Source organism: Indicator indicator, chromosome 2 (genome assembly GCF_027791375.1).
Source record: "Indicator indicator isolate 239-I01 chromosome 2, UM_Iind_1.1, whole genome shotgun sequence".
NCBI lineage: Eukaryota > Metazoa > Chordata > Aves > Piciformes > Indicatoridae > Indicator > Indicator indicator.
The window spans coordinates 29390249-29417995 of record NC_072011.1 but is presented as its reverse complement, the minus strand read 5'-3'; the positions used below and the strand labels follow the sequence as shown (position 1 = coordinate 29417995).

At 45.1% G+C, this 27747-nt stretch overlaps 2 protein-coding genes across 2 annotated transcripts in view; one reads left to right on the top strand and one right to left on the bottom strand.

Annotated features, from left to right (window-relative positions):
• The window catches only part of FAM120B (family with sequence similarity 120B), a 41110-nt gene extending 30655 nt beyond the window's left edge, over positions 1-10455 (bottom strand). Inside the window, 3 exon segments of the mRNA XM_054399101.1 lie at positions 1044-1139; positions 7590-7770; positions 9424-10455. Coding sequence (XP_054255076.1) covers positions 1044-1139; positions 7590-7770; positions 9424-10440 — 1294 coding nt within the window. The 5' untranslated portion in view covers positions 10441-10455.
• A 9654-nt stretch (positions 10456-20109) lies between these two features.
• DLL1 (delta like canonical Notch ligand 1) overlaps positions 20110-27747 on the top strand; it is a 37171-nt gene continuing 29533 nt past the window's right edge. Inside the window, exons 1-10 of the mRNA XM_054396777.1 lie at positions 20110-20169; positions 20402-20713; positions 20976-21036; positions 21320-21577; positions 24048-24108; positions 24604-24734; positions 24857-25026; positions 25165-25381; positions 26095-26887; positions 27001-27118. Of these exons, the coding sequence (XP_054252752.1) occupies positions 20110-20169; positions 20402-20713; positions 20976-21036; positions 21320-21577; positions 24048-24108; positions 24604-24734; positions 24857-25026; positions 25165-25381; positions 26095-26887; positions 27001-27118 (2181 nt within the window). The remainder of the gene's footprint in view (positions 20170-20401; positions 20714-20975; positions 21037-21319; positions 21578-24047; positions 24109-24603; positions 24735-24856; positions 25027-25164; positions 25382-26094; positions 26888-27000; positions 27119-27747) is intronic.

Sequence of the window (27747 nt, the reverse complement as noted above, 5' to 3'; positions counted from 1 at the left end):
AAAGTACAAAACAAACAAAAAAACCCAAACAAAACCCCAAACCAAAATGAATGAAAAAAATAAAAATAAAAAAGTGTATGCACTTCAACAACTTCTGAGTCTGTGTTTAGACCATATCAGAACAAGGACTGCTACAGAAGCTCTGACTGCTGAGGGAAGCAGTAGATAATTTTAATAAGATATCAATGGTATTGTATATCAATAGAACTAATTAATTTCATATGACTAACAAAAGCTCTGAGCTCTTGATTCATAAAACAGCAGATGACTAGACAGAGAGAGTCGTGAGAGTAAAGGTGGAGGGGTTATGACTACAGTAGCAATAATCAAAATTGTTATAGTACTATTTGCTTCCTATCATAAATTTGTATTGCATTATATATTTAATGATAAAGAGATGAGTAACATATACAAGGCTTAATCTTTTCACTAAAGTGTATGATACTTCCTCATAAATGTAACACAAATGTAACATGAATGTAACATAAAATGTAGTGTTCCTCATAACACTAATTTAATGAAGAATGTTTCCTTTACTAAAGTAAAGAAAATAAACCCATACAAAATACTTCATGCTTAAGACAGAAGAAACAGCTTCACAGAAACTATTTTTTCACTGAAAGCTGGATTCTCCTTTTGGTTGTCACAGGTGATCAAAAAAATCACCCTTTTTTAATATTCTCCATCAGTCTCATTAATATATTCTCTCAAACATCTTAATAGAATAATTTTAATATGGTTCTATGCATTACTTATTCTGACCGCAGAGAAGTATTTAGAACCTCTAAGAAATTATTAGTGGTTTAGTATTGATGTTTGAATCAGCACTGGGTTTAACAAGACATTGTGATAATGCAGCTCAAAGCTCACACCTATTATAATCACATAGGGTAATTGAAAGCAATTTCAGGCATGCAGCACTTCTACTTTAGCTTCTTGTTCTCCACAGTTGTTTCGGATTCCATACCAAAATATGATGATGGACTGTATAATCTGATTTTAGTGATGGTATTAGTTCAGATTTAAACACATTTTTATTCTACCTGGAACAGGAGGTTTTACAGGTTGTATCAGCTCCGGCTGCTGCAGAGGATTTCCGAAATAGACAAACCACTCTTTTACCAAAGGACAGGCTCCACCTAAAAAACACAAAAAAAACAGTAAGAATTGCATCAGCAAATCCAATGCAAGTATTGACACTAGCATAAAAACTGGAGCAGTACTGATCAGGATTCTAAAATAATAGAAGGCACTTCAAAATGACTTTTTGCTTAGCTTCTTTAAAAAGAAAACAAGAAGGAATCATTTTGATATCTTCATGACAAATCATCAGAACAAATTAAGAAAGCTTGAACTCCAGCTGGGTCAGGGAAACCCCAAGCACAAATCCAAGCAGGGTGGAGAATGGATGAAGAGCAGTGCTGAGCAGGATCTGGAGGTGCTGGGTGATGAATTCAGTGGGAGCTGGAAACGTGCTAACAGCCCAAAAGGGAACAGCCCCAAGTTGCCCCAGGGGAGGTCTGGGTTGCACATGAGGAAATATTTCTTCCCCGAAAAGGTTGTCAAGGCCAGGCCCAGGCCTAGCATGCACAGTGAAAAGGAGGAGTCCCCAGCGCATGAAGGGGTTTCAAAGCAGTGGAGATGTGGTCCTGAGGTGGCCATGGTTTAGTGGTGGACTCAGTAGTGCTCGGTTAAGGCTTGGATTTAATGATCTTGAAGATCTTGTCCAACCAAAACAATTCTTTGACTCTGAATTATGTACTTACGAGTTTAGATTTGGGAACTGCAGCCAAAAAAGTGTGGAAAGCATTCTAAAATGGCTTCAGCCAATTTTAGGCCTTCCCATTCCGCGGCAGTTTGGGAAGCTGTGGAGGCATCTGGCATATTTTAAGGACCTACATGAGCTACCTCAGCCTCTCAGAGCTGTCGCATTGCCACATACGCAGGTAGTCTTAATATGATTTTCCTCCCAACTTGCCCTGACGTTTCCTGTGTCAAGGTTTGAGACATAATTTTTGTAATAGCCTTGATGGTTATTTGAAAGCTGACAGCAATGGAATCATCCCACCATCAGATGAGCTTTTACAGCCCGTTGTTCCAGACTCTCTATCTATGATAAAGGGATTGTTTATGTATAATAGCTCAAGTGGCTTCCAACCCTCTAACCCAACTCTGTCCTGCCTAAAGAGTAGGGTGCGTCTTAAATAAAATGTCACTCCTTAAATTGTGCATCTAACTACTTGATGCTTTAAAAAACAAACACACAAAAAACCCCAACACAAATGAAAAAAAGGATTCGAGAATTTTTGAAATTAGGTCTACCAATTTCTAGAAGTCAGTTCACAACCATTCCAATGCAAGTCTTGGGAAAAAAAAAAACTAGAGTCATTATTATTATAAATAGTTCTTCTGCATTCTGTTGAGATTTTGCTTATGGTAAACAACTCATAGTGCCCTAAACTTCCAAATTTCCAAATTCCGTACCTGTTAAACAGTATGAAACTTAGAGATTCAGCTGTTCCTGGGCACTTGAAACAGTGCTTTAAAATCTTTTCCAGGCAAATCTCAAAGCTTTTTTTTTTCCCTTATCTCTTTCCAGACTCACCGAACTGCAGCTCTTAATTGCTTCCAGCTATCATCCAGTGATGAAGGCACTGTTCTTAAAATTCCTGCCTTTTATCATCAATTACATTACACTACACTTTACTGCACAAGTATGACTGATGCCACATTTTGAACTCTAATTAAAAACTGCACCTAGTTTAAACCAAAACAAACCAATCTCTCCAAAACTCTTCTTTCCTTCCTTCTATTACCCCAAAGAGTTTGGTCACATTAACTTCCTGATTTTGCTGATAGCTCAATACTGCCAATGAATGCTGAAATAAAAGAACAAGCAGTGTACTATATATGGTGCAAGGGAAGGAATTCCTCAGATGTCAAGGATAAGAAGGGGAAAAGCACATGACAAAATCTGTTTTATGGCCTTGCTTCTTCTTCGTTCCTTATCCATGGACCTGCAGCACAGAATCCCAACAAAGGTGAGGGACTGAATTACCAACAGCTGAACTATGAGGGACACCATTTCACCTGGTTTGCCATGCTTGACTGTTCAAAAGCTAATGACACTAAGAATAAAATTAAAACTGCCTACATTGGGGGGGAAAAAAAAAAAAACCAAAAAACCTCTTAAACTGCATATTCCAGTAGCTGAATAGTCCCACATCTTGATTAGAAATATTTGCCTATGATAATGCTATTTCATGAACAAACCTCTCCAATTTAATATTCCAAAGTCACTTTCAGAAACATTCTGGTGTTTTAGCATTTTAAGATTATTGTGTAAATTACCCACTTTATACAACCTATTCCACTCACTCAGCCTCCCAGATTTTAGCCTGGCTTCTTAAGGAAGGATGTCTAATACAATTAGGATATCTGATTTATAATTAATCCTTGGATGCATGACTCTGTTTCAACTAAATCTGATGAAGAGACTCAAATTCCTAAACATTTTCTGAAACTGCTGACTCAGCTAACAGAGGATCCTATTAAGGCACTAACTGAAAGGAAGGCAAGAAAAAGTCAAATTATCTGTTGTATCTGAACACACTGGATGGCAAATCAACACACAAGTAGCCATGAAAGTTACAGATTAATAAAAAAAGTAGATAGGATTTGAAGAGAGCAGGGGGCAATAGAGAACATACTTGAGAACCTCATGTATTGCAGAAGATAGTTGTCAGGGATGCAGGGAGAAGTCAATAGGATGCTAGAAAGGAGCATGGAATATTAAAAAGCTCTACGGAGAGGACTCTGGAAGGAAGAACTTACCAAAATGTCTCTAGATTCCAAATGTCAGTGAAATACTAGCTTTACAGCACCCACTGAGATCAAGCACAATAAAAGGTAAGTCAATTGGAAACCTCTATCTTTGTTCTTTTAGAATATACCAACATTGGTACAGAATGAAGAACCCCATTAGTTGAGTGCTTTTCACTTCTGTAGTCCATTCGTAACAAAAGTATATTACTGTTCACATAAGTAACCAATCATATTTAGCTGAAACCAATGCCCTGCAAACATTAACAGCACATTAACATTCCAAGAGCAAAATGACTACTAAACACCACCCCTCCCTGAATCAAAGTATCTCTAGAAAAAACACTGATTTTTCAAACTCTTTTCCCCTCAATTCACATACAGAACCTCATCAGGCTAAATTCAAAAAAGAGCACTTCTTTTGCTTAAACAGATTCTGAATGACCTCTGGAAACACTGCTTAGGCAGCCTATGTGCAAAACACAACCTATCTGGAAGCACTCTCATGTGTGCTCCTCTACACTTCCAACAAAGCCAGCCCTCCTGTGTGGTCACTGGTGATAAGTGGCAAAATTCTAACAGACTAGTTTTGACAGTTTCAGAGCAACGGTCAGTCTCACCTGTTAGTACTAGGAGTGATGCCAAAACTTCCAGGGGCTGTCCGCAGATTTAGGCTACATTACACAACCTCCTAACTGTCAACAGTCACGCAGGTGCAGGTACCTCCATGGAGTGTACCAGTGTCAAAACCTGCCAGCTTTGTTCTGAATCCTCACACACAAAAGAAAGAGCTTGGCTGACCTGTCAAGGTGCAATATTTACTGTTATCTTTCCTCCTTCTTTAATTTTTCCAATAATACTGTTTTTCTAGGAACTATGTTAAAAGTTGACAATTTACATATTGCTATATAATACTGCCATATGCAACATTCCAAGTAATGAACAGAAATAGTTCAGTTAATTATACTTTAAAAATACACAGGTAACAAATGCCATATTAGTAGGATCACCATCAATCCCCTGTTTTTGCAGTGTAAAAATATAGCTGTGATTCTAGTAATATTTCCATGAGTAAAGGTACGCATATCCTTAACAAACCATACCAAAAGCATAGCTTCACAGGCAATTCTTTCAGCAGCACTGATGACTTTTATAGACAGCCACTGATTTGCTCATTCCCACTCCCTGACATTCCCTCAGGCTGTTTTATCACAATTGTTTGTGGCTACACAAAGTGTCAGATGGGGAAACAGGACCAGGTTAAGTTACCTAACTACAAGAAAGGGAAGGAAGCAAGAGATGGGCTATTTTCAGTTTCACCACGCAGCTGCACAAACAGCTGCACCAGCACAATTGAGAGGTTTCACTGGTACTGAAACGAGTGGCTGTGCAAGAGAATTAAACTCGCACTGACAGCAAAAGAAATGCTAATCACGCTATTGCTTCAGGGGAAGTGGCACAGTCTAGGTGAGTGATTTCAAAGAAAATGGCAACATCCAGCTCCTGTGGAATCTTAGGTGTATTAGGCACCCGAGGAAATCTCAGCCTATACTTTCAAAACTAAGTTTCTTGTTTCAGAGTCACAGAATGTTAGGGGTTGGAAGGGACCTCCAGAGATCATCAAGTCCAACCCCCTGCCAAAACAGGATCACCTAGGGCAGGCCACTCAGGAATGCATCCAGGCCGTTTTTGAAAATCTCCAGAGAAGGACACTCCACAACCTCTCTGGGCAGCCTGTTCCAGTGCTCCGTCATCCTCACCATAAAGAAGTGTCTCCTCATGTTGAGAAGGAACTACCTGTGTTCTAGTTTGTACCCACTGCTCCTTGTCCTATCACTGGACACCACTGAAAAGAGACTATCACCTCCATCTTGACACGCACCCCACAGTTTACATAATTTTTACCCTGTTCTTACTAAAATTGTAATTGCTTGTTTTTCTAAATGTTGTCTGCTTTGCTATGGTTATTTAATAATAAATAAGCAGATTTGCAAACTGCAAAAAAGTCAGTTTCCAATACAGGAATCTTGTAATTTGGGGATCAAAAGAAATAAAAATGAGAAGATCACTAATATATACATCTCCACTGCAAACTGGAACATTGTGTAGTTAGCCAAGTTAGCTTCAAAAGAGTCACATTGATTGTATCACAATGGCAACAGACTCCACATGCACTATTGTAATTGTTTGACTTCTTCCAACAAGCTCATTTTTAATACTAATCCAAAGTAATTATGTATTATACTACCACCTACATATAATGCTGGTTATTTCTTCCCAGTCTACCCCTTCCTACTAGGAAGTGACATAATTAAAGCAGAGAGAGACACATGCACTAAAACCAGAGGTTTAACAGGGGTGCCCACAGAGAAACACATTACCTTTCTAGATGGGTTATGAATTGAGGGTACACTATGACTTACTTTTCTAATTATCTTTAGAATTGGAAGCATGAACTGAGAACAAATAATATGACTGTGTTATCTGTGGTCTTATTCTAAAATCACTTTCTCAAAAGACCTCCTTCATATTCAAATTTAATTTTCAGTAAGATTCTAAATTAATGCTTTGTATTTCAATTCTAACGTTCTTCATCCCAGTACTACAAATACTGTAACACAAGTGCAGATCTGCCTACTACCCTGACATCTTGCAACAACAGTTGTAATTAGAAGTTTTGGTCTGGGATTTCCTGAAAACATTGATGAATGTCCTGCTGCCTAGAGGAATAAACAAAAGCCAACCAAGTGATAATTGTCTACAAAATTCAGAGGCAGTAGGCTGAAAAATGAAATATGACAGATGTGCATGATTACTGCTGAGATTTCTGTTACTCTCCAAATGACTTAAGTCTGATTTTTTTTTTTCCTGTTAAGGCACAACTTCAACCTCTAGTTGCTGAAGGAAATCAGAGACGTAATTACCTTTCTGTGCCTTTCCAAGCACATAGTTTGAAGATTAAGTTTTCACAGTGGTGCACTTTCAGCAATAAAAATTAGCAGTGAGACATCAACATAAGAAGAAAAATAAAAAAATTCAGTAAATTTTTAATTTTCAACTCACTGCCTAAAAGTCACTGTAAAGATAACGTTTAACTAATGGATAAAATTTGTCCAAGGACGTGAAGAAAGAATTCTCTGTCTTGAAGAAGAGGAATGGAAGCACAGATATATATCCACACACACACCTGCTACAGAATCTATTTATACCACTGGATAAAGAAGTCGTCTTTTTTTTTTTTTTTTGCACTTTGATGAAAGAATTGGTATAACTACCTGCATTTGTATTACAACAGTAACTATATTTGACTATCCACTGTTCTTGAAGTTGTTGACTTAAAATCAACAGAAAGTAAAATTGTAACAGTGCATAGCCACTTTGCAGGTGTGTTACAACTCATGAATTCTTCAGGAGCTACACTTAAAGCAATGCACCATTTCATATCCCAACTTTAAAAACATCTTCTAAATGTCATTGTTTTGCTCAATCTTTCAATATTAACAACTTTCACAACTTTCAATTTAACAAGGAAAAAAATCCCAATTTTTAAATATTTCTTTCAAAGCACCAAAATTGAACACCATGTAGAAAAAAATGCAATTTCATTGTCATGTGTGCTTTTGATTCCCTAAGAAGTAGACTTCAGCTTCCCAGAGTGTTTATGCTAAATGCCATGCTGATGTAGCCACTGAAACAATGAATTCAAGATTTAATATTTCAAAATTGAAAGTATACTTGAATAGTAATGCAAGTAATTTAATCCTTACCTTTTCCAGATTCCAACAAGACAGAATAAATATGCTGACGAACAGGACGGTAGATAAGTGCCTGTCCAGGAATCTCTGTATCACATTCATCTTCTAAAGAGTTGCTGCAATCAATCTCTCCATTACTCAGAATATTGAAGATTGCATAATTTTCAGATTGGATATGCTGTTCTTTAGCTAACTGTTTGTTCAAAGAAGGAAGAAGGCATTATCTCAAAACTAAGAAGGACTGAAAAATAACAAAATGCATTCACTATTTGAAGAAAAAGTATTTTCAGTAGAAATTGAGGGAATGGCCAGGGAGGGAACAGGTACCTTTCCAAATAAATCCATACTGTATTTTCAGTCATTTTACCGCCTTTCTTAGCCCCCGTCTTGAATTCTTGAAACTTGGATTTAATGACAGCTTTTTAGAGAGCAATCAATGTTGAAATGAATTCTGAATTTAGACTTTCTTTAGTCACCTGAAAATGTATCTTTCCTCTTCAAACAGTGAGTGAAGGCACGACAAACCCCAAATTTTTTATTTTATTGCAAGATAAAGTACATAAGACAGCTCCATTTCTTTCCTGAGCTGCAAAGTTTACATTGTGGTGAAATTAGAATACTTAAATTCACCACACTTTCACTTTGCAATAGCTCTTCCCCAACAAAACAAATACAATCTGCCCTGGTGATGAAAATCAAGTCTGCAAGCTGTGTCTGAAAGCAGAATCACAGCATCACCCAGGCCTCATATTAACCACACATTGAGTGCCTATACAACTTACAAGCAGCCATGGTACCAACACGGACTGCTCGTTTGGAGCAGCCTAGATGTAGAAGCAAAAAGGCTGTTTCTAGGCAGTGCACAATTTCAGCCACTAACGCTTGTAACATGGACTGGCCAAGTGCAGACACAGGCTTCACAGCCTCATAGCAAAACTAAGAGGGTGTTCAAACAGCTGCACAGAGTGAATTATTTCCATGGGGCATCATTAATAAATTCTCCTGGATGTATACTGTATGGTGAGTAAGCACTAAAGTTTCTCTGCTCTGCACTCCTTGCATGTGTCATGTGACCTGTATTATTTGGGTTGCATCACCTGGTTATCTCAGTCTTTTTCATGGGGAATTACCTGACCATTGGCCAGAGCAAAATTCATCATTTCTGCAGAATTCCAGTATCTACCAGCCTGGGAACTCAGCAGGTCAAAGATGCAGTCAATCACTGGGACATTACAGAGCAAAAGTAATTCTACTGAAATGTCATACTTTCAGAAGAAATTCTCATAAGTATAAAATCAATCAAATGCTTCTGTGTACAATACCAATCAACAGAGTATGTTTTATAGCAGTAAATTAATGGTTGCCCTGAAAAGAAATACTTTAGTATTCTTGATATATGTAAACAGTGTAATCCCCTAAAACTATTGTTATATAAAGTATTTCTAAGTACAATATGAAGTATTGAATTATTTCATACAAACCACTGCCACAGATATAATTTGAAAATACTAGTTTCTTGCAATCTGCCAACAATCTACACATCTTTATGCACTAAAAAAAATGCAAGATGATTTCAAAAGTATTGCTAAATTACAGCTATAGGTCTATACAGGAGCTGCTCCCTATTACTTGACCTACTTGTTGCTTCAAAAATAAAGGAACCACATTTAATTAATGCGCTGCTTCTGTCCTCATAGGTTGGATGTAATATAGTTCTATGCATGGCTGTACTTAACAGACAAAAGATTTTGCTCAAGTAAATTTAAATATAATTTGGTGTACTTATTACCAACTTCCACTAAGTAGTCACTAAGTAGTGATCATTAAGTTTTTCACAAAAAGTTACCTGAAAGATTTCTTTATCTTGACACAGAGCTGTTTGTTGTTGAAGGGAGATCTGGCAATTTGTTACATTGGGAGGAATCCATGGAGACTGCTGCCCAGGCAAAAGATAGGACTTCACTCCTCTGTAAAGTAATGTCTTATCTGATCCCAAAGGTAGCATCTCTTCCAAGTGTTTCAGGCTGCTGTATAAGCATGGAACTTTTGAGATGTAATCTGCTACAGCTAGAAATATGTTTGTTCTTCTGTTATATCTGTTATTCTTGCGGTGACTGATGACTAAACACTTTTGCCAAAAACCTTCCAGCAAGTTTTCTGGAACAACATCATTACCCAGCAAGCAAGCAAAGAGAGGGAGATGTGTCAAACTAAGACCCAATGCACGGCAAAGAGCTTCTCGAGAGTACATAACAGTGACAAGTCTGTCCAAACGGAGATTCTCAATGGAAAAGTAGGGGCATGTATTATAGATGAGATAGTCACTATCTTGCCCAAGAATTCCTATGCAGTTATGTTGCAAACCATATGCAGCCACTTCAAAGTCTGCCTCTTGCAATGTGCATACTGTTTCTTGACCAAGTGACTTCAGGGCATAACGTGTAAAAGTAGGCAAAGCTGAAATAGCAGTGAACATTTCTCTTCCTGGTTGTTTCCTATGAGTCTTGATAAACTGAAATATTCTGGCTATTTCCTCATTATTCTTCATCCTCCGTTTGATCCACTCACTTCTCTTTTTCTTTTCTACCACTCCATCAAAGTAAAACACCAACTTGATACCAGCTCCCATAAAAGCTTTAATAAAATTATCTAAACTGACAAGGTACTCCTGCCACTGGCCACCACACACCCAGGATTCTGCTGTGTACCAGTATTTTACACAACTCATGGCATCTACTACAATAACAGGTGGGAAATTAGGATGATCAATACGATGCTCTTCTGCCATCTCTCTCAGGTCTACTGCTGTGCATATATCGGGGCAAACTCTTTCCACAAATCCCTGCAAACCTCTAATGCCCATGGCTGATCTCTGAAACTCACAGTAGTCTGAAAGAACAAAAACAAAAAGGACAGTCTAAAATGCAATATTAAGAAACTGAACAAAATTCTACAATCCAAGAAAAGCAGTTTGGAAACTGAGCAGTTTCCTAGTTTTGTCAATAGCTGTGTTGTGCCAGTCTTTAAACGTTATGCATTGCTACAAAAACAAGTATAATTAGCTCAAAGCTTTATAACATTTTAGCTGACAGTGTACAACACACGAATAGCTTGATTTTCACACTAGAAGTATGAGAACATATTTAATTGATGTCAGCAGGGAAAAAAATACAGAGTAACTTTGGGAATCAGTCTTGTACCCTGACTACACAAATGGGTCAGTTACCATCTGAGTTCATAGACATTTGTCCATTGATACAGCATCAGTTGCAATACTTCTGCAATATTTCTGGAAGTATGTTTTAATTTGAATCAGAAATTCAGTCCACTTGAAGACCCGTTTAAAGAATTAGAGGTTTACCTTCATTTCATGAAACTACAAATCTATCATTAATAATGAGTTTAATACATTAAATGGGATTTCTAACTTGCACAGCAAATGGCACACGTGCAAACATTACCTAGAAATTAAATAATTAAAGATTGATTAAGCCTATTTTCAGGGACCTTTAAACATCATCTAGTCTAAACTCCATGCATTGAGCAGGAACATCTTTATTTAGATCAGGTCGCTCAGAGCAACTTGACCTTGAATGTTTCAAAGGGTGGAGCATCTACTACCTCTCTGGGCAAACTGTTCCAGTGCCTTACCACCCTCACAGTGAACTTTTTTCCTGACATCTAATCTAAATCTATCCTCTTTTGATTTAAAGCCATTACTCCACGTCCTATCACCACATGCCCTTGCAAAAATTCCCTCTCCATCTTTATGGAAAGGGCCAGGTTGGACAGGGCTATGAGCAACGTGATCTAGTTGAAGATGTTCCTGTCCATTGCAAGGAGTTTGGACTAGATGACCTTTAAAGGTTCCTTCCAATTCAAACTGTTCTACGAAAGAAACATTTCCCTACCTCCTTCACACCTGTATTTGAAGCACTCCTCTTGCCTAATAATTTAAGCAAGTCTATGACACTGAGATTATATTTTAAAATTTCATTACCAGTGCTAGTTTAGCTTTATCAATAGCAAGTTCACATCCAAACACACAAGCAAGCACCTTGGCCACTGTTAGAACGTTAATACTACTCTCAAACACATTCACTGAAACCATATTATAAAATAGTTTGCTTCACTACTAAACAGCCATGCTACAGAAATCACTAACTCATCACCATAGCAGAAAAGTGAACAAGTAAAATCTACTGTCTTGAGAGGTCCTTTCGTCAGAGGAAGCTCAATAAATTCTGCACAAAAACGGCTACAATGTTTTTATGTTGCAATGCTAAGCGGGAAAGCACATTTTGTGCAACAGAGAAACAGTTTAAGGCTGGATACTTATTTCCAGTGCTACTTGTGTGAAATGGTCATCTCAGGTTATTGTTACCATCTCAACTGTACTACTATCAAGTGTATGATACTGCAGGGGGAAAAAAAAGTTTTCTACACAAACTGAAACAATCAAAATATTTTCCCACACAGCTTTATACAGACACAAGAATTCAGGGATGACCTCTACAACAGCTGATGATACCATTAAACTTTCATCTTGTTAGCATGGAACTACCACAAGCTTTATTATGTCCGTATTAGTGCACAGCATAGCAAAGGGTTGTTAACAGAAACGTTGCAAATAACCGCTCCAGGCCCTACAACAACCCTCTCGCCGAGGCCCACACAGCACAAGGCATGAGGAGCAAAGTCCTCCACTTCTCACGTAGCATTGCACAGGTAGGCCCGTAACCCCCTCGCACTGCCTTTAAGGGCCAGAGCCTGTCGCAGCGGTACGCAAAAGGAAAGCTCTGTATTTTTTCCCCTGCTGACATCAATTAAATACATTCGCATACTTCTAGTGTGAAAATCAAGCTATTCGTGTGTTGTACACTGTCAGCTAAAATGTTATAAAGCTTTGAGGCCAATGGAGGGTCGGCGATGTCCGCCCACCGCTGACGAGAGGGCCGAGGCCTGCACCAGGCGAACTGCAGTCCCGGAAGGGTCGAGCCCCTCCCTCGCGAGGCCGTGCAGCACCCGGCCTATGCTGCAAGCAAGAACTGGGATTCCACTTGCTCTCACTCCCGACGAGGATGCCCCCCCTCCCCTCCATCCCCGCACAACTAGGCCGTTAAACAACACACTTCATCCCCCTAACCGCACCCGACACTGACCCGAACCTGCGCTTCCGCTTCCCGCTGGGGCGGAGTAGCGCATGCGCTGAGCCAGCGAGGCGGGCCAGGCCGGGCGGACGCTGCTTGAGGAAGCAGAGCTTGAGGAGACGAACGTGCCTTTGTTTTTGTGTTCTGCGCTCTGCCTGTTGGTAGCGCTGGCCCTGGCCGCTCTTCCTGGGAGAGCCGGACGCAGAGGGCCCCTTCGCGTGGCAGCGGAGGGGGACGAAGCGGGCTGGTTTGAACCGCGGCTGTCCCCGCCCGCGGTCTGCTGTCCCTCGGCTTTGTGCGGTCGCAGGGGGGCCGGAGAGGCCATTGTACCCCCGAACAAACCCAACTGGGACGGGGTGGGACGACATGAAAGCGTCGCGCACCGAAATTGCCTGAAAAAAACCTGAGGTTTCTGTCGCCCCTCGCCTGCGCGGCCTGCTGAGCGGCGCTGGCGGTGGATAAACAAAGCAACCCACCGCGGCCAGGCCGGCGGCTCTTTCGATACCCGGCCTAGAGCGGGGAGGGAGCCGAGTTTGCTTCGCTTGGCAGTTGCCAGCCATACGGAGCCCCAGATTCCCCGGGGCGCACCCTGCCGCACGGCTCAAGGTGGTGCGCTGGGAAAGCCACCCACTCGTTTCCACCCCACGAGCAACAGGTGGGGCACTGAATAACTTCACATCTTTTCAGGAGGGTGAAGAAGGACATGGGGGAGCTGATGGGAGGATTAGATCAGATGTTATTGCCGGTGAAAAATTAAACAGAGCGGTGCTCGGGGGAGCACAGATTAATATATTTGGTGACTGCACGCACAAAGCCTCACCATTGTAGCCATGCCTGAATGCCTGTGAATAGGATGGAGCATATGTGGCCTGTCACCGCAGGTGCCCACATCTGTTCGTCTCCGGGCAGATGCTCTCAGAAAAGGAGAGAGCATTTCCAAAAGCTCTGGCCCGCCCCATCCATACCCATCCGCTTTCTTGTAATCACCTTCTGCAAAGGAGTTTCTGCCCACTCCTCTTTCCCCCTCACCTTCCTTGCCCTTGGAGAGATGCAGAAAGAAGATCAACGCAAATTGGAAGTGGCTCAGAAAGCCCTGGAAACATACAATCAAACTGCTTCCCCTTCCATGTATATTAGCAGCAGGTTTTGCGCTGCAGCCAGCACACAATGTGCAAGATGTGTACACTACGCAAAGGGGGCTGCAGGCCACAGAAGAACAGAAAAACCCGTCATGCATGAAACAGGTTGTCACAAGGAGAGAGTGGTCTGTGCAGCTACTGTCTGGAGTGGCATTTTGCAGCTATGTTCTGGCTTAAGGTGATGATACTGAAATGTGGGGATAAAGAAGAGGGAATTTATGAGAACCAGTGAAAGTAGCAAATACTAATACTGCTACTGAAGCTGGTAGCAGAAGGCAGTCTTTCCAGCCATCCAGCAAGATCTCACAGCTGGAATGCAAAACATTTTCCTGAAAAGTGTCATTGTGTTTTTAAATTCTGTATACATGATCTGAGCCTAATTGCTTGCTCTCCTTTGCTCTGTGGCGCTGCTGCAAAGACAAGACAAGCCTCAGCAGTACACGGGGTGTGCAGCGCTTGTCTCGATGGGGCGGATGGGGTGCTGGGACACAGGGTAGATCTCAGGAGCATGGTCTATTTTGGGTTGGAAGTGACTTTGGAATATCATCTAGTACGAACATGATACATGTTTTCTAGCTTGGCAAAGATCCTGAGTGTCCTTGGGTTTAAAGTGGGGCAAAGAGGCCAGTTCTCTGCGAGGCTGAGCACCAGAGGGGTGCAGGCAAGTGGGATCCTTTGAAGTGCCATAGCAGAGACCAAGGGAGGCAGCAGGGCCCACCTGGCCTGCAGCACCCATGGAAGTTTTGGGGAAGGTGTTGCCCTGAACAAGGGAGGAGCCTAAGGGTGAGTAAGGCAGGGAGGATATCTCCTTTGCTGGCACCCCTGATGTCCTGTTGTCCACAGGAGGCCCTTCAGCTCTGCCCAGCACGCAGGGGTATGCAGCACTTTACACTTCCCACACTGGGGGCAGCTATCGCTCCCCCACACAGTGACCAGTTTTATTCCTTGTACTTTCCCACAAGCAAAATACAGTCGGAAGTATGCCAAGGAGCAAACCCAAACAAACAAGTAGTGCAGGGGAGCAGGCGGGGGTGGCGGTGGGGCTCGGTTTCTCCTCGTGTGCAAGCAGTAAAACACATATAGGGGCCACTCTGGGATTTGCTCAGGAAAGGGTTTGAGAGCAGCTGGCTGCAGTAATCTCCTTCGGAGACAAAGGAATGCCCCCTCCCCGGATCACAGGTAAACACACAACCATTGTCATGAAAATGAGGGGCTAGGGTAGGACAGGAGCAGATGATTTGCGATTTGAAAAAGGGGGCTGAGGGGGAGGAAAGACCCAGAGCTGCTTATCTATCATCTGGCCTCGCTGTGTGCCAGCTGAGCCACGCGACTGGCCTTTCTTATTCTAATCAGCACATGCCTTTGCAACTTTGGGCTAACCTACGCGCTAAAGTTCTTAATCCCTCTCCTCGCACACGGCAAGGCCGACGGAGCTCTCCGACGGCACCGCCGCACCTCCGCCTGCCCTGCCCGTCTGCTGCCTGCCTCCGGCCGGGGTGCCCAGCTACGGGGCCGTGGGCAGCGACAGCGCCCTGGTCACGCCACAGCCTGGGGTCAGCGGGGGACAGGCCGCGGGGCGCGCCGCTTGTCCTCCTCTTACATCCCATTCCGTCTAGCCCAGCCCCGTCCAACCGGTCCCCGGGGGACAAGTGAAGAGGACGTGCGGGGAGGGCTGCGGCAGAGGAGCAGCCGCAAGCACATACCTCCGTAGGTACTATAGACCTAATTAAAATATTATGCACAGTCGGCTACACATAGCTCCACACGTACGCGTCCCTCTGTCGACGCACCGTTCGCCATATGCCCGGAGCCCACCGTCCCGGGAAAAATCAGGGTTGCGCGCCAGCGACGGCAGTGCATCGCCCTAATTACCAGTGTACCCCCACTTCACCCCCACCCTCCCGCCTTGAAGTGACTTTTCCCATAATCTGGTTTGTTTTGAAATAAAAGCTGCGGCTGCAGAGGGGAGCTCTCTGCCACTGGGACCGTAAATCCTCGCCGGGGCAGGGGTGGAGAGGGGCTGGTGTTGCGGGAAGGGTATCAATCAGGGGCTGGGAGGGAAAGCACAATACTCTACCAGCCCTAGCGAGCGGCCGCCGGGCGGGGCCAGGCCCGCCGCGTCCCGGCCGTGCGGGGTCACCGCTCCCCTGCAGGGTCTCGGGCACCGCGCCTGCTCGCAGTGAGTCCCGCCGCCGACTCATCCCGGCGAGGCGGGCGCGGCCGGGCAGGGCGTCGGGCGGGACCGGCCGCTCGCCCTTCCGTCCGTCCCCGGCCGCGGGGTTCGGCGGCGGTGTGCGGGCTCTGTTAACATCGCGGGGGCGTCACGGGGGACGGCGGGGGGCGGTGGGCGAGTGCGGTGCGGAGACACGCGGTTGGGAGGGAAAAAACGCCATTTGGTTGGGAGCAGATGGCTGGCTGGGGGGCTGATCGCGTCTAAAGGCGTGTCATCCCCCTTCAGCGAGAATCCCTAAGGGCTCCCCTTGTCTTCGAAATCAATGAAAATTAAAGTGCAGAGAATGGATGAATAGTTAGACCTCGAGTCCCTTCTTTGTTCGCCTCAGCTACTGGTGGGCAGGAGTTAAACTACAACAGCCTCCTATAGAAACACTTAAGTTAAACAGTCTCCCCGTTAGCCCAGCATCTGAAAGAGAGAGGGAGAGGGGAGAAAAAAAGCAGAAAAGGGAGCTTTCTGCTTGATTTCCCCAATACAGAATCGCGTGGCATAAATTAAGCCGGAGAAGAATGAGCGCCGTGGGCAGGATCCTGCCGGCTCTCACGGCGCCTTTCAGTCACGCTCAGCAGCGGTAATCGAGAAATCTGTGCCACGTCAGTTTAACAAATACCCGGTACCGAAGGGGGGTTGTTAAGGATTTGGGGGCAAGTTTTTTTCCCCTCTTTTTTTTTTTTTTTTTTTAATCATTAGGTTAAAGCCTTCGCGCGTGTAACTTTTATTTCCATTTTTTTCTCTAAGCAAGGGGATGCTAATGGACCAACTTTCTCTTTCTAGTAGATTAAAAGATCCGCGGTGATATATCACTTCTCGCCTTCACCAATGGACTTCCCCCAAATTTCAAGACAGATATTGTCGTGTGTGTCCCCCGCTCCAATTCGTAAACTCAATACGAAATGATTTTTTGACCCCTCTCTCTCTCTCTCTCTCTCCAATTCCCGGGGATAACTCCGCAGCAAAGTTTGCGAACCAGTGACAATTCTCTTGAAAAGATGTTGACGCTAGGTGGCAAAACTAATGTATGGTTAAACTCGGCATTGCTGCAGGGCCTGCCCCCCTCTTCCGTTGCCCGTTCCCCGCTGCCGACGCTGGGCACTGTAGGGAAGGCTGCCCATCCTCCAGGGCCCACCGCCCTCCCGCGCCCTCTCACGATGCCTGCGGGATCGCTGCTCCCCTCTCTGCCTACATATAACTCCATGGTGGAAAAAAAACCCCGAACATTCCTGTACAATTAAGCTTTTATTTAAGCGTTGAGGAGCAGGGAAAGAGAAAGAGAGTATTTGGGTGTAGATGGCTCGTGAGATCAAAATTAGTTTTAAGGGACCCACACGTCGACTGGTGGATCGCCGCAAAAATCCGGATGCTTGTTCAAGTACCAAGGACACCTACTTGGATTTAGGGTAGGTGCCAGAGACCCTTAGTAAATGAACGTGGGCAGCTACAGTCCTGAAACAGTCAAGAGGAGCTAGTCTGAATGAACTCATTAGCGATTTTCTTTTAATTAGTATTACCCAATGCTTTTACTTTAAGAAGTCTTTAAGACTTTTTTCCCCTAGTGCATTGTAAGATAATTTGTGATCAAGACATCTGCTTCAATGGAAGTCACATTTTGCCATGCAAATGCACGTTTCAACCCAATGAAGTCGCCATAATAAGGCTTTCAGCACAGCATACCTACAGTGAGGTTATTGTAGCCAAATCCTCTCCTTTCGGCCACAAGCTTAATCTGTGCTGAAATGATCTGTTACAATTAAAATGACATTTACAGAGACAGTTATACCTTGCATTCTAATGAATCCGCCTACTCCTACCGAAGGTGTTTAAACAGAAGGCCTGAACAAAGTGGAAAACCCCGCTTCGAGTGACATGCCAGAGTTGCCCTCCAACTTTTGCCCCTCTTCTTCCATCCATCCACTGCTCAAATGATAATAATTTCTAGCCTTCTTTCACTGCACCAGTAAATTATTTTCCATTTTTTAAGTTCTAGTGTCTGGTAGCTATATAAAAAAATGTGACGGTTGTTGTAATATTTGGTGTGGTTTGGTTGTTTTTTTTTTTTTTTTTATGGATTGGGGGAAGCGCTGGAAGGGATTTCTTTAAAAAATGTGCGGACATTGTTGTAGAGGCAGTAGCGTGCGCCGAGGGGAGCTCTTTCTCTCCCTCGCATTGTGCAGGGAGCAGGTGCTGTCTACATTACCATACAGCTGAGAGCACAAAGAGCTAACTGATTCAGCCCTCACACAATAACAAACGGCCTTAATGACAGCCACGCGAACGACACACACCAAACTCACTTTTTACTAAGCTGGAGGGAAAAAAGAGAGAGAGGGAGAGGTTGTGGTGAAGATGATAATAATCATAGAGTGTTGCGGGACCCGGGCGGAGCGGGTGGCTCTCTCCGGAAGAGATGGTGGCGGGGACGGGACAGCGGAGCCTCGCAGGACGCTCAGCTCCGCGGGTCTGCTCTGCGAATCTGCCTGCGCCCTCCCCCCCAACCGGGACCGCCGGGGACTCCCTTCCCTCCGCCAGCGGGATGAGCGCTGTGAGCGGAGCTGAGAAAGACCGAGCCCCGGCTTGGTTCGCGCAAATTCATAGCCCCCTCCCCTACTATCCCGGTTATGCCAGGGAAAATGCGGTGTGAATTTCAAGGGTTCAGCTTCCCCTTGTTGCGGCTCGCTGGCTCCCACCTCCCTCGTCCCATTTAAACTGAAGATGTCCCTTGGTAGTGGTCATGATCACCGAGTCACTTCTGGGGGCAAAGCGGCTGCTTTGCGCGTTTCAAGAGGTAATAACAGCCCGCCGCTCCCGGGGTTGTTTTCACGCCGGAGCGTGTTGCGCTGCCTCTCTCCCTTGCACCGGGAATGTTACCCTCTCCCTAGAGCAGAAGGGGGATTCTTGCGGTTACCAAATTTTCAGGAATGTAAATGAGCACGTTTTGTGAACGCGCAGGGGAGGGGGAGGAGGGATTGCACATTTTACAGCTCACTGACCATTTGGCGATCCATTGAGAGGAGGGTTTGGAAAAGTGGCTCCTTTGTGACAGCTCTAGCCAGATTGGGGGGCTGCTCATTTGCATCTCATTAGGCATGCAGGCGGCCGGCGGGATATAAGGGAGGCAGGCGCCCAAGGAGAGGCAGATCCTTAGCGCTTCACCCTCGGAGAGAGCCGCCGAACCGCGGCGCAGAGCAGAGCAGGCACGCACACATCCCACCCCCCCCACCTCCTTCCCCCCGCCCCGTAAGAACACACCCGGACACGCTTCGTGCGCCGCTATTGAGACACGAACATATTTTTGTTGGCTGGGATTCCTCTAACAACAAAAGTAAGCCCACAACAAGGAAAGAGAGCTTCGCTTCTTTTACAAAAAGGGGATCAAGGCTCCGACGTGACCCGCTGCCGTTTGACACCCACCGTTCCCGACGTGCGCAGGGCGAGAGCAGCCGCGCAGAGCCGCGCAGAGCCGCGCAGAGCCGCTCCTGCACCGCACCGGGAATTACCACCGCTGCCGCCGCCTCCGCCGCTGCCTCTGCAGGGATTTCCAGTTCTCCGATTTTTAATCTTCCTTGGGAAGCCTTTTCTCCGCCTCTGTTGGGAATTAAGTTGATTATTTTTGTTTTATTTTTATTTTTCTTCCTGGAGAAGAGGAGGAGCATCGTGGATTGGGAAAGAAAAAGATTTTAGCAGATCAATCTTAAAGATTTTTGTTTGTTTGTTTGTTTTTTTGTTGTTTTGTTTTTATTTTCTCTCTCTCTCTTTTTTTTCCCCTTTCTTTTTCTTTTGCCACCCGAAAAGAGCTGTCAGTAGCGGACAGGCTACACCTAAGAGATATCGACAGAGGGAAAAAAGTCAGAGACACTCCTGAAAGGAGATTGTGACTAACTCTTCCAGCTCTGCTGGGGCGTCCGGCTTTAGCCGCTGTGTTTTTCCCTTCCCTCGAGAAACGCTTTCCCCTTTTCCCTTTGACGAGAAGACAAGTGGGAGGACAGCGAGGGCACCAGAGCTGCCTCTCCAAAATGGGAGGTCGGTTCCTGCTGACGCTCGCCCTCCTTTCCGTGCTGCTGAACCGCTGCCAGGTAAGTGCTCACGGAGTGGGGGTGGGTGGGGTGGGGTAGAAATACCTGCAGTGATCCCGGCACTGCGGGGTCCCGCGGAGGTGCCGGGGTCTATTGCTGCCTGTTGCAGCGGGAGAAGCGGGAGGAGCGTCGGGAACCGGGGTGTTAATCCCGCTGATGCTCGTCGGGGCTGGGGTTGGGCCGGGGGAGTGGGCTGCTCGGCGGGCTGACGGCCGATGTCCCCGTCCTGCAGGTCGGCTGCTCCGGGGTCTTCGAGCTGAAGCTGCAGGAGTTTGTCAATAAGAAGGGGCTGCTCAGCAATCGCAACTGCTGCCGCGGGGGCGGCCCCAGCGGTGGCGGGCTGCAGCAGTGCGACTGCAAGACCTTCTTCCGCGTCTGCCTCAAGCACTACCAGGCCAGTGTCTCCCCTGAGCCGCCCTGCACCTACGGCAGCGCCATCACCCCCGTCCTCGGTGCTAACTCTTTCAGCGTCCCTGACGGCGCGGGTGGTGCCGACCCCGCTTTCACCAATCCCATCCGCTTCCCCTTCGGCTTCACCTGGCCCGTAAGTAGAGGGGCGGCGCAAAAGGGGGCGGCTCGAATCCCATCCCATCCCATCCCATCCCATCCCATCCCATCCCATCCCATCCCATCCCATCCCATCTCATCCCATCCCATCCCATCCCATCCCCACTGGCTACTTGGGTGAGCACCTTTCCAAGGAGCCATCAATGTCCCAGGCATGTCTTGGGGGTTAGAGTCACTGACTCTGGCCCTGCCTGCTCTCACATTCTCCTATGTGTTGTGTTTGCTTATTCTTTCACCAGGGCACCTTCTCGCTCATCATTGAGGCTCTGCATACAGACTCTCCTGATGACCTCACCACAGGTAACTGTCCCAAAACAGACCCTTCCCAAAACATACTCTTCCCTGGAATAATCCCAACCCTGCAGCCCTCTTCTGTGGTCTCTCTCTCTGCAGTGTGCAGTGTGTTCCTTCCCATCCCTTCCCTGTACTTCTCTTTGGGAGACCATAGGAAGAGAAGGAAACCTGTTGGCACCCTGCCTGTTGGCATCCTGCCTCTGCAGTTCCCTTCTCAGTTGAGAGTCTTCCTAGACCCCTATCTGCTTCAGGCTCCCAAATTACTTTTGTCCTTTCCACTTTGACACAGAAAACCCAGAGCGTCTCATCAGCCGCTTGGCCACCCAGAGGCACTTGGCAGTGGGTGAAGAGTGGTCCCAGGACCTGCACAGCAGTGGCCGCACTGACCTCAAGTACTCCTATCGCTTTGTTTGTGATGAGCACTACTATGGAGAAGGCTGCTCTGTCTTCTGCCGCCCCCGCGATGATGCCTTTGGTCACTTCACTTGTGGGGAGCGTGGCGAGAAAGTCTGCAACCCAGGCTGGAAAGGCCAGTACTGCACTGAGCGTGAGTGTCTAACTTCTTGTCTCCCAAGGTGCCAGCTGTAGCAAAGTTCCCTGAGCTCTTGTGAGGGAGGTTGTTTCTCTGTCATCAGGCACCACAAGAAAGGGTGAAGCAAGCTACAGTGGGTAGAGGTCTCATGCTGTGCATAGCCTTTACTTATGTGGGTGATGGGAGGTCCTCAACACTGCCACAGAAAGTTAATGCAGACAGCCCCCCCTCCAGCTAACAAAGTGCCATTGCCAGCATTACACTCTTGCTCATTTGCTGTAGACATCAAATCTGATAGGAAAATATTCAGCAGTTGCTTGAGGATTTATTAAAATAGATTATGACTACATTTTTTACCTGGCCACCCCTTCAACCATGGTGCATTAGATTGTCATCTACAGGGTACATGGCTTCAGGGGAGGGAGCTAGGTTTTGATAACATTCATGCAGCAAACCTATTGCTACACTTGTTAAGGTTTGACATCTTCCTATCTTATATTTAAAAATGTATTGGGAGGTCCAGAATATTCTCTGTGATCTCTAAACTGTACATAACTCATTTAGAGAATTTATAAACTGCCACTGACAGATCTTTGCACCAGGAACCATAAGAACATTCAACTTCTTCTCCATCTCTCTTCTGTGCCATTGTCATGATCATTACTACTAATAAAGGAGGGAGGAACATGAGTTTGAAACTCTGCTTGAGCTTGGAGTTGTTGAGGAATGTGGTGTGTTGATACAGCAGAAAGAGCTGGGACAGTAAGCAGATCACAGGGTTGTCAGATATCTGCAGCTTTGTACAAGATTACTGTCTTTCATAGATACATAGCAGTGTACACCCAAACATGCACACAGAGCTCCTGCTGCAGCATGTGATGATATTTTCTCTATATGTAATACATGGATCTGAAGTATAGTGGCAGATGACATGCTGGGTGAGTGTTCCCCTAGTCACTGAAGGGCCAGGCAGACAGGGAGAAAACAGTTAGAGGCTACAAAGCAGCCTCAAGTTTTTTTCTTCTTGTGTTTGGCTCTTTTTTTCCCTTTTTTTTTTTTTTTTTTTTTTTTTTTTTCTTCCCTAAAGACCACCTACACTGTGGTCTCAGCTGAGCTGCTATCAAACAGGCCCAGACTGATTATTCACACTATTAGTGACTGCTAGGATGCTTTCAGCAGTTCATGGTACAATGTTGCACAATAAACAGCAGGGGCAACAACAGGTAGAGGGACTTGCATTTCCTTTGATAATATTTAAAATAGGAATTACAAGCTTTCCCATGTTGTGTCAAGGGGTGGAGAAAAAGGAAGCATTTTGATAATGAGCTCTTTCTGGGCTGTCAGCATTTTTGGACGCCTGTAGGTTGCTGCTCTTCCCACAGCAGAGTAAAAGGCTGTCCATCTATCTTGTTATATATGTTCTTCCCTCTGCTTTCACTCTTAGGAAAAAACAGCTTGCAACAGTGACTGAAATCAAACATACTAGTCAGGGGAGATGTGTTTGTGTGTACATGCAGAAAGAATGTTTTGCCGTTAGCGAACAGAGCTGCCAGTTGCAGATTGCTTCCCGTCGCCTTGCCCCCAGCTCCATTCTTTCTAACTTGGAGGCGATCTGATTATCAGCGCTGATTCTTTCTTCCCCCCACCCCCCCGCCCCACTTCCCCTCGCATGCCATTGTCTTGGGCTGGCTTTGTTGAATTAAAACTTTGCAGTGCCTGCTTAATGAGTTCCATAACCAGGCAAAGTAATGAGCAGAAGTCCCTTTTTTCTCTTCCCTCATCCTCCCTCCTGCTGGCCCGTTTACCTCTTTTACCAGGGCTGCACTCACCCACCCACCCCTTTTTGGAGTGGGGCAGAGGGAGGGGGGAAGGAGGGAGGAAGAACTTTAGACTTATTTATTTGAATAAGAAAAAAAAAGTTTTTCTTTGCAGCGAAATCACGCGCGTGCCATAGATTAGTTGTGGGCAGGGATAGGCTGCCTGGCTGCCGGCCGCTGGCCCCATTGGCTCCTGGACTGGGGTATTGTTGCAGTAGGGCAGCTGCTGGGAGAGAATAGACAATAGAGCAGCTGTCTTGCACTGGCACCCTGCACACCAGCTGTCCACTCTTATCTGCACACACACTTTTGGAGGATATTAAGAGGTGGAGCTGTGTGCATAGAATTGGAAAAAAGGACTTCTGACCCTCCCTGGGAAGGGAAGGGGGGTGAGTGGCTGTGGGGAAGGGAGCAATTGTGAGCCCTCTTTTGTCTGTGTGCAACTGTATTAAGAAGAATGCTCATCCCTGGTGATAAGTAAAGTGCCGAGTTACGGGGTGAGATCAATACTCCGCAGACTCCAGAGATTAACTCAGCTGCACTCAACTGCACCAACCTAGTAAAAGGGGATCACCCCACACCTGCAAGGTGCTCTTGCGATCAGACTTATAAAAGGGAGGCCATTCAGCCCCAGTGCTGATGTCTCTCCCTGCTTGTTTCTTTAACAGCGATTTGTTTACCTGGATGCGATGAGCAACACGGCTTTTGTGACAAGCCTGGGGAATGCAAGTAAGTTTTCCAATTCTCTTCTGCTCCCTACATTGACTTCAGCATTGATGCTCTGGTGTTAAGTAAGCCATTAGTCATCTGAAGGGTCAGTTTAAAATGCCTTTCTTCATATTAGATGGTAATTTGAGAAATCCATCTGATGTCAGATCAAAGTATTAAACTACAAATCAAACATCAGTGCCATTAATATTGACCTAATGAGTTTACAATAAGGTTTAGCTGTTTGTTATTAGAGTAAACAAATTAACTATGTGGAACCATGGCTTTCTCTAAGGAAGTGGAAGAAATATCTGGGATTGATGAAAGCTGATGCTACGGTTGGACTCAGTGACTTTTTCACATGAAGGATCACTGTGGCTTTTAGGAAATTTGATCCCTGGTATCAGTGTGTTTGCAGAATTTGTGATAGGTTTTCCAACTGTGACAAGTCTAAATCTGACAAGACTTTTTGTTTTGTTTCATTTTGGTTTGTTTGTTTGTTTGTTCATTTTTTAGATGCAGAGTAGGTTGGCAGGGGCGATATTGTGATGAGTGCATCCGATACCCAGGCTGTCTTCATGGTACCTGTCAGCAGCCGTGGCAGTGCAACTGCCAGGAAGGCTGGGGTGGCCTTTTCTGTAACCAGGGTGAGTTCTTAGTCTTTGGCCAAATATCTATTTTAAAACACAGAAAGCAAGAGTTTTTTTCCAGTTCAGTCACTCTGTGCTAGCAAGTATTTTGATTGTCCTCTGTTTTTTTTCTTTTACAGACCTGAACTACTGTACCCACCACAAGCCCTGCAAGAACGGTGCCACATGTACCAACACTGGTCAGGGGAGCTACACTTGTTCTTGTCGACCTGGGTACACAGGCTCCAACTGTGAGATTGAAATTAATGAATGTGACGCCAACCCTTGCAAGAATGGTGGAAGCTGCACTGTAAGTTTGAGTTGCTTGTGCCATCTGGAACTCTAAGGGAGGAGTTAATGTCAGTTTTACTGATTTTCAAAATCCTTTATTGGGTTCCAAAGCAACTTCAGATAAATATTTTGACCATTTCTCATTTCTTCCCCCCAGGATCTTGAGAACAGTTATTCCTGTACTTGCCCCCCAGGCTTCTATGGTAAAAACTGTGAGCTAAGTGCAATGACTTGTGCTGATGGACCATGCTTCAATGGTGGGCGATGCACCGACAACCCTGATGGGGGTTATAGCTGCCGCTGCCCACTGGGTTATTCTGGGTTCAACTGTGAAAAGAAAATTGATTACTGCAGTTCCAGCCCTTGTGCTAATGGTAAGGCCAAACATGCTACAGTGACCTTCAAAGGGAGACCATCCAGCTACTTTGACTTCTGGTCTGAAGTTCAGAACAAGGCCCACTGATCAGTCATGGTCCATGTCATGTCAATAGTTGACCTGGTGGAGGAACTCTACTTAAAAAGTAGTGGTGTGGCTTGGGCCACTGCTGCAGATTGCATTTTCTCAAGGGGTGGCTGTAGCCAGATGACTTGGCTTGAAGCTTCACGCATAAAAATGTGGAGGATTATACTTGCAAATGTTTTGCAAAGACTCTTTCAGGTTTGTGGATGCAAAGTGCCATACAAGTGATAAATATTAGTACTTGTAATCTGGTAGTAGTAATCTTCCTGTTTTGATTAAACTAGCGAAGACCTTCTTTACTGCAGTCCTCCTCATTCATTGCCACTCAAACTCTGTAGCATGAGATTGTGGTGTCAATCTGATCTGGGCTAATCTTGTTGTTCAAGCTGTGTGAAATGTTAAAAAAAGAATAAGTTAGAGAATAGAAAGTAGATCTGATTATTAACAAATGCCTTCTTTAAAAAACTGTGCTTTTTATGGTGGATTACATTTGGCAAAGCTTGAGATAACATCTCAGAAAGTTTTTCTCAGCTGTTATTTACGATGGTTGCACCACAAGCAGCAAGTGGGAGGCTGTTGGGTCTGTCTGATAATCACTCACCTCTTGTCCCCATCCATGTCTTGCAGGAGCCCAGTGCATTGATCTGGGGAACTCCTACATATGCCAGTGCCAGGCTGGATTCACTGGGAGACACTGTGATGACAATGTGGATGACTGTGCCTCCTTTCCCTGTGTCAATGGAGGGACCTGCCAGGATGGTGTCAATGACTATTCCTGCACCTGCCCCCCAGGATACAACGGGAAGAACTGTAGCACCCCAGTGAGCAGATGTGAACACAACCCCTGCCACAACGGTGCCACCTGCCATGAAAGAAACAACCGCTATGTCTGCGAATGTGCCCGGGGCTATGGTGGGCTCAACTGCCAATTTTTGCTCCCCGAGCCACCTCAGGGACCTGTCATTGTTGACTTCACTGAGAAGTATACTGAAGGCCAGAATTCCCAGTTCCCCTGGATCGCCGTCTGCGCCGGGATTATTTTGGTCCTCATGATGCTGCTGGGGTGTGCTGCTGTGGTTGTCTGCGTCAGGCTCAGAGTGCAGAAAAGGCACCACCAGCCTGATGCCTGCAGGAGTGAGACTGAGACCATGAACAACTTGGCAAACTGCCAGCGTGAGAAGGACATTTCCATAAGTGTCATTGGTGCTACTCAGATTAAAAACACAAATAAGAAAGTAGACTTTCACAGTGATAACTCTGATAAAAATGGCTACAAAGTCAGATACCCATCCGTGGATTACAATTTGGTGCATGAACTCAAGAATGAGGACTCTGTTAAAGAGGAACATGTCAAATGTGAAGCCAAGTGTGAAACATATGATTCAGAGGCAGAGGAGAAAAGTGCAGTACACCTAAAGAGGTATCTCTCACATATGAGCATAGGGGGCAGTTTGACTCTGAAGAGGGGGTGTCTGTGTCTCAGCTAGTGTTAGCAGCACTCATTTGACCTGTGTTGTTTCTTTTTGTCTTCAGTAGTGACACTTCTGAAAGAAAACGGCCAGATTCAGTATATTCCACTTCAAAGGACACAAAGTACCAGTCGGTGTATGTCATATCAGAAGAGAAAGATGAGTGCATCATAGCAACTGAGGTTAGTATACTGCTTGGCAGTTGAAAATCAGACAAAGCTCTCAGTGTGCAACCCTTGTCTAACACACACCAGGGCAGGTGGTGCCACAGTGATTTGTACCTGCTGAAATCCAGCCAGCTTGAGTTTGTCATGCTGTGGATGTTGCAAAGGCAAGTTCAGTGGCTTGCTGCTATGGATGATGACTTCTGCAGATATGGGTACAATGACTGTGGTTGTGGCCTGCTGGCCTACACCTTAGTGTGCTTCATGCAGAGTCCATTCTTGCCTGGTCTAAAAACAGAGCCTCAACTCTCTGCAATTGTACAGCTCTCTTCCTGCTTTCCATTAACCTCTCCTGATTTCTGCTTGTGTTTTCTTTCACCAGGTGTAAACCAGAGGCGATATGACAAGGTGGTTATTCAGAACAATTTCAGAGGAGACATGCCCCAATGAATGCTGCTGAAAGAGGAATGGGAGATAGATTCCTTCACTGACTGCTGCTGAGAAACTAAATTCAGGCTTGAGCTGGTTCTCTACTGAAGTTAGCAAAGTGACTGCAAATAAAGGAACAAGATGGACACCAGGCAAAGGGTCTGTGTTCAAAGATTACTGTTGCACTGCCTTTTATGAAATTTATCATTGCACTATGG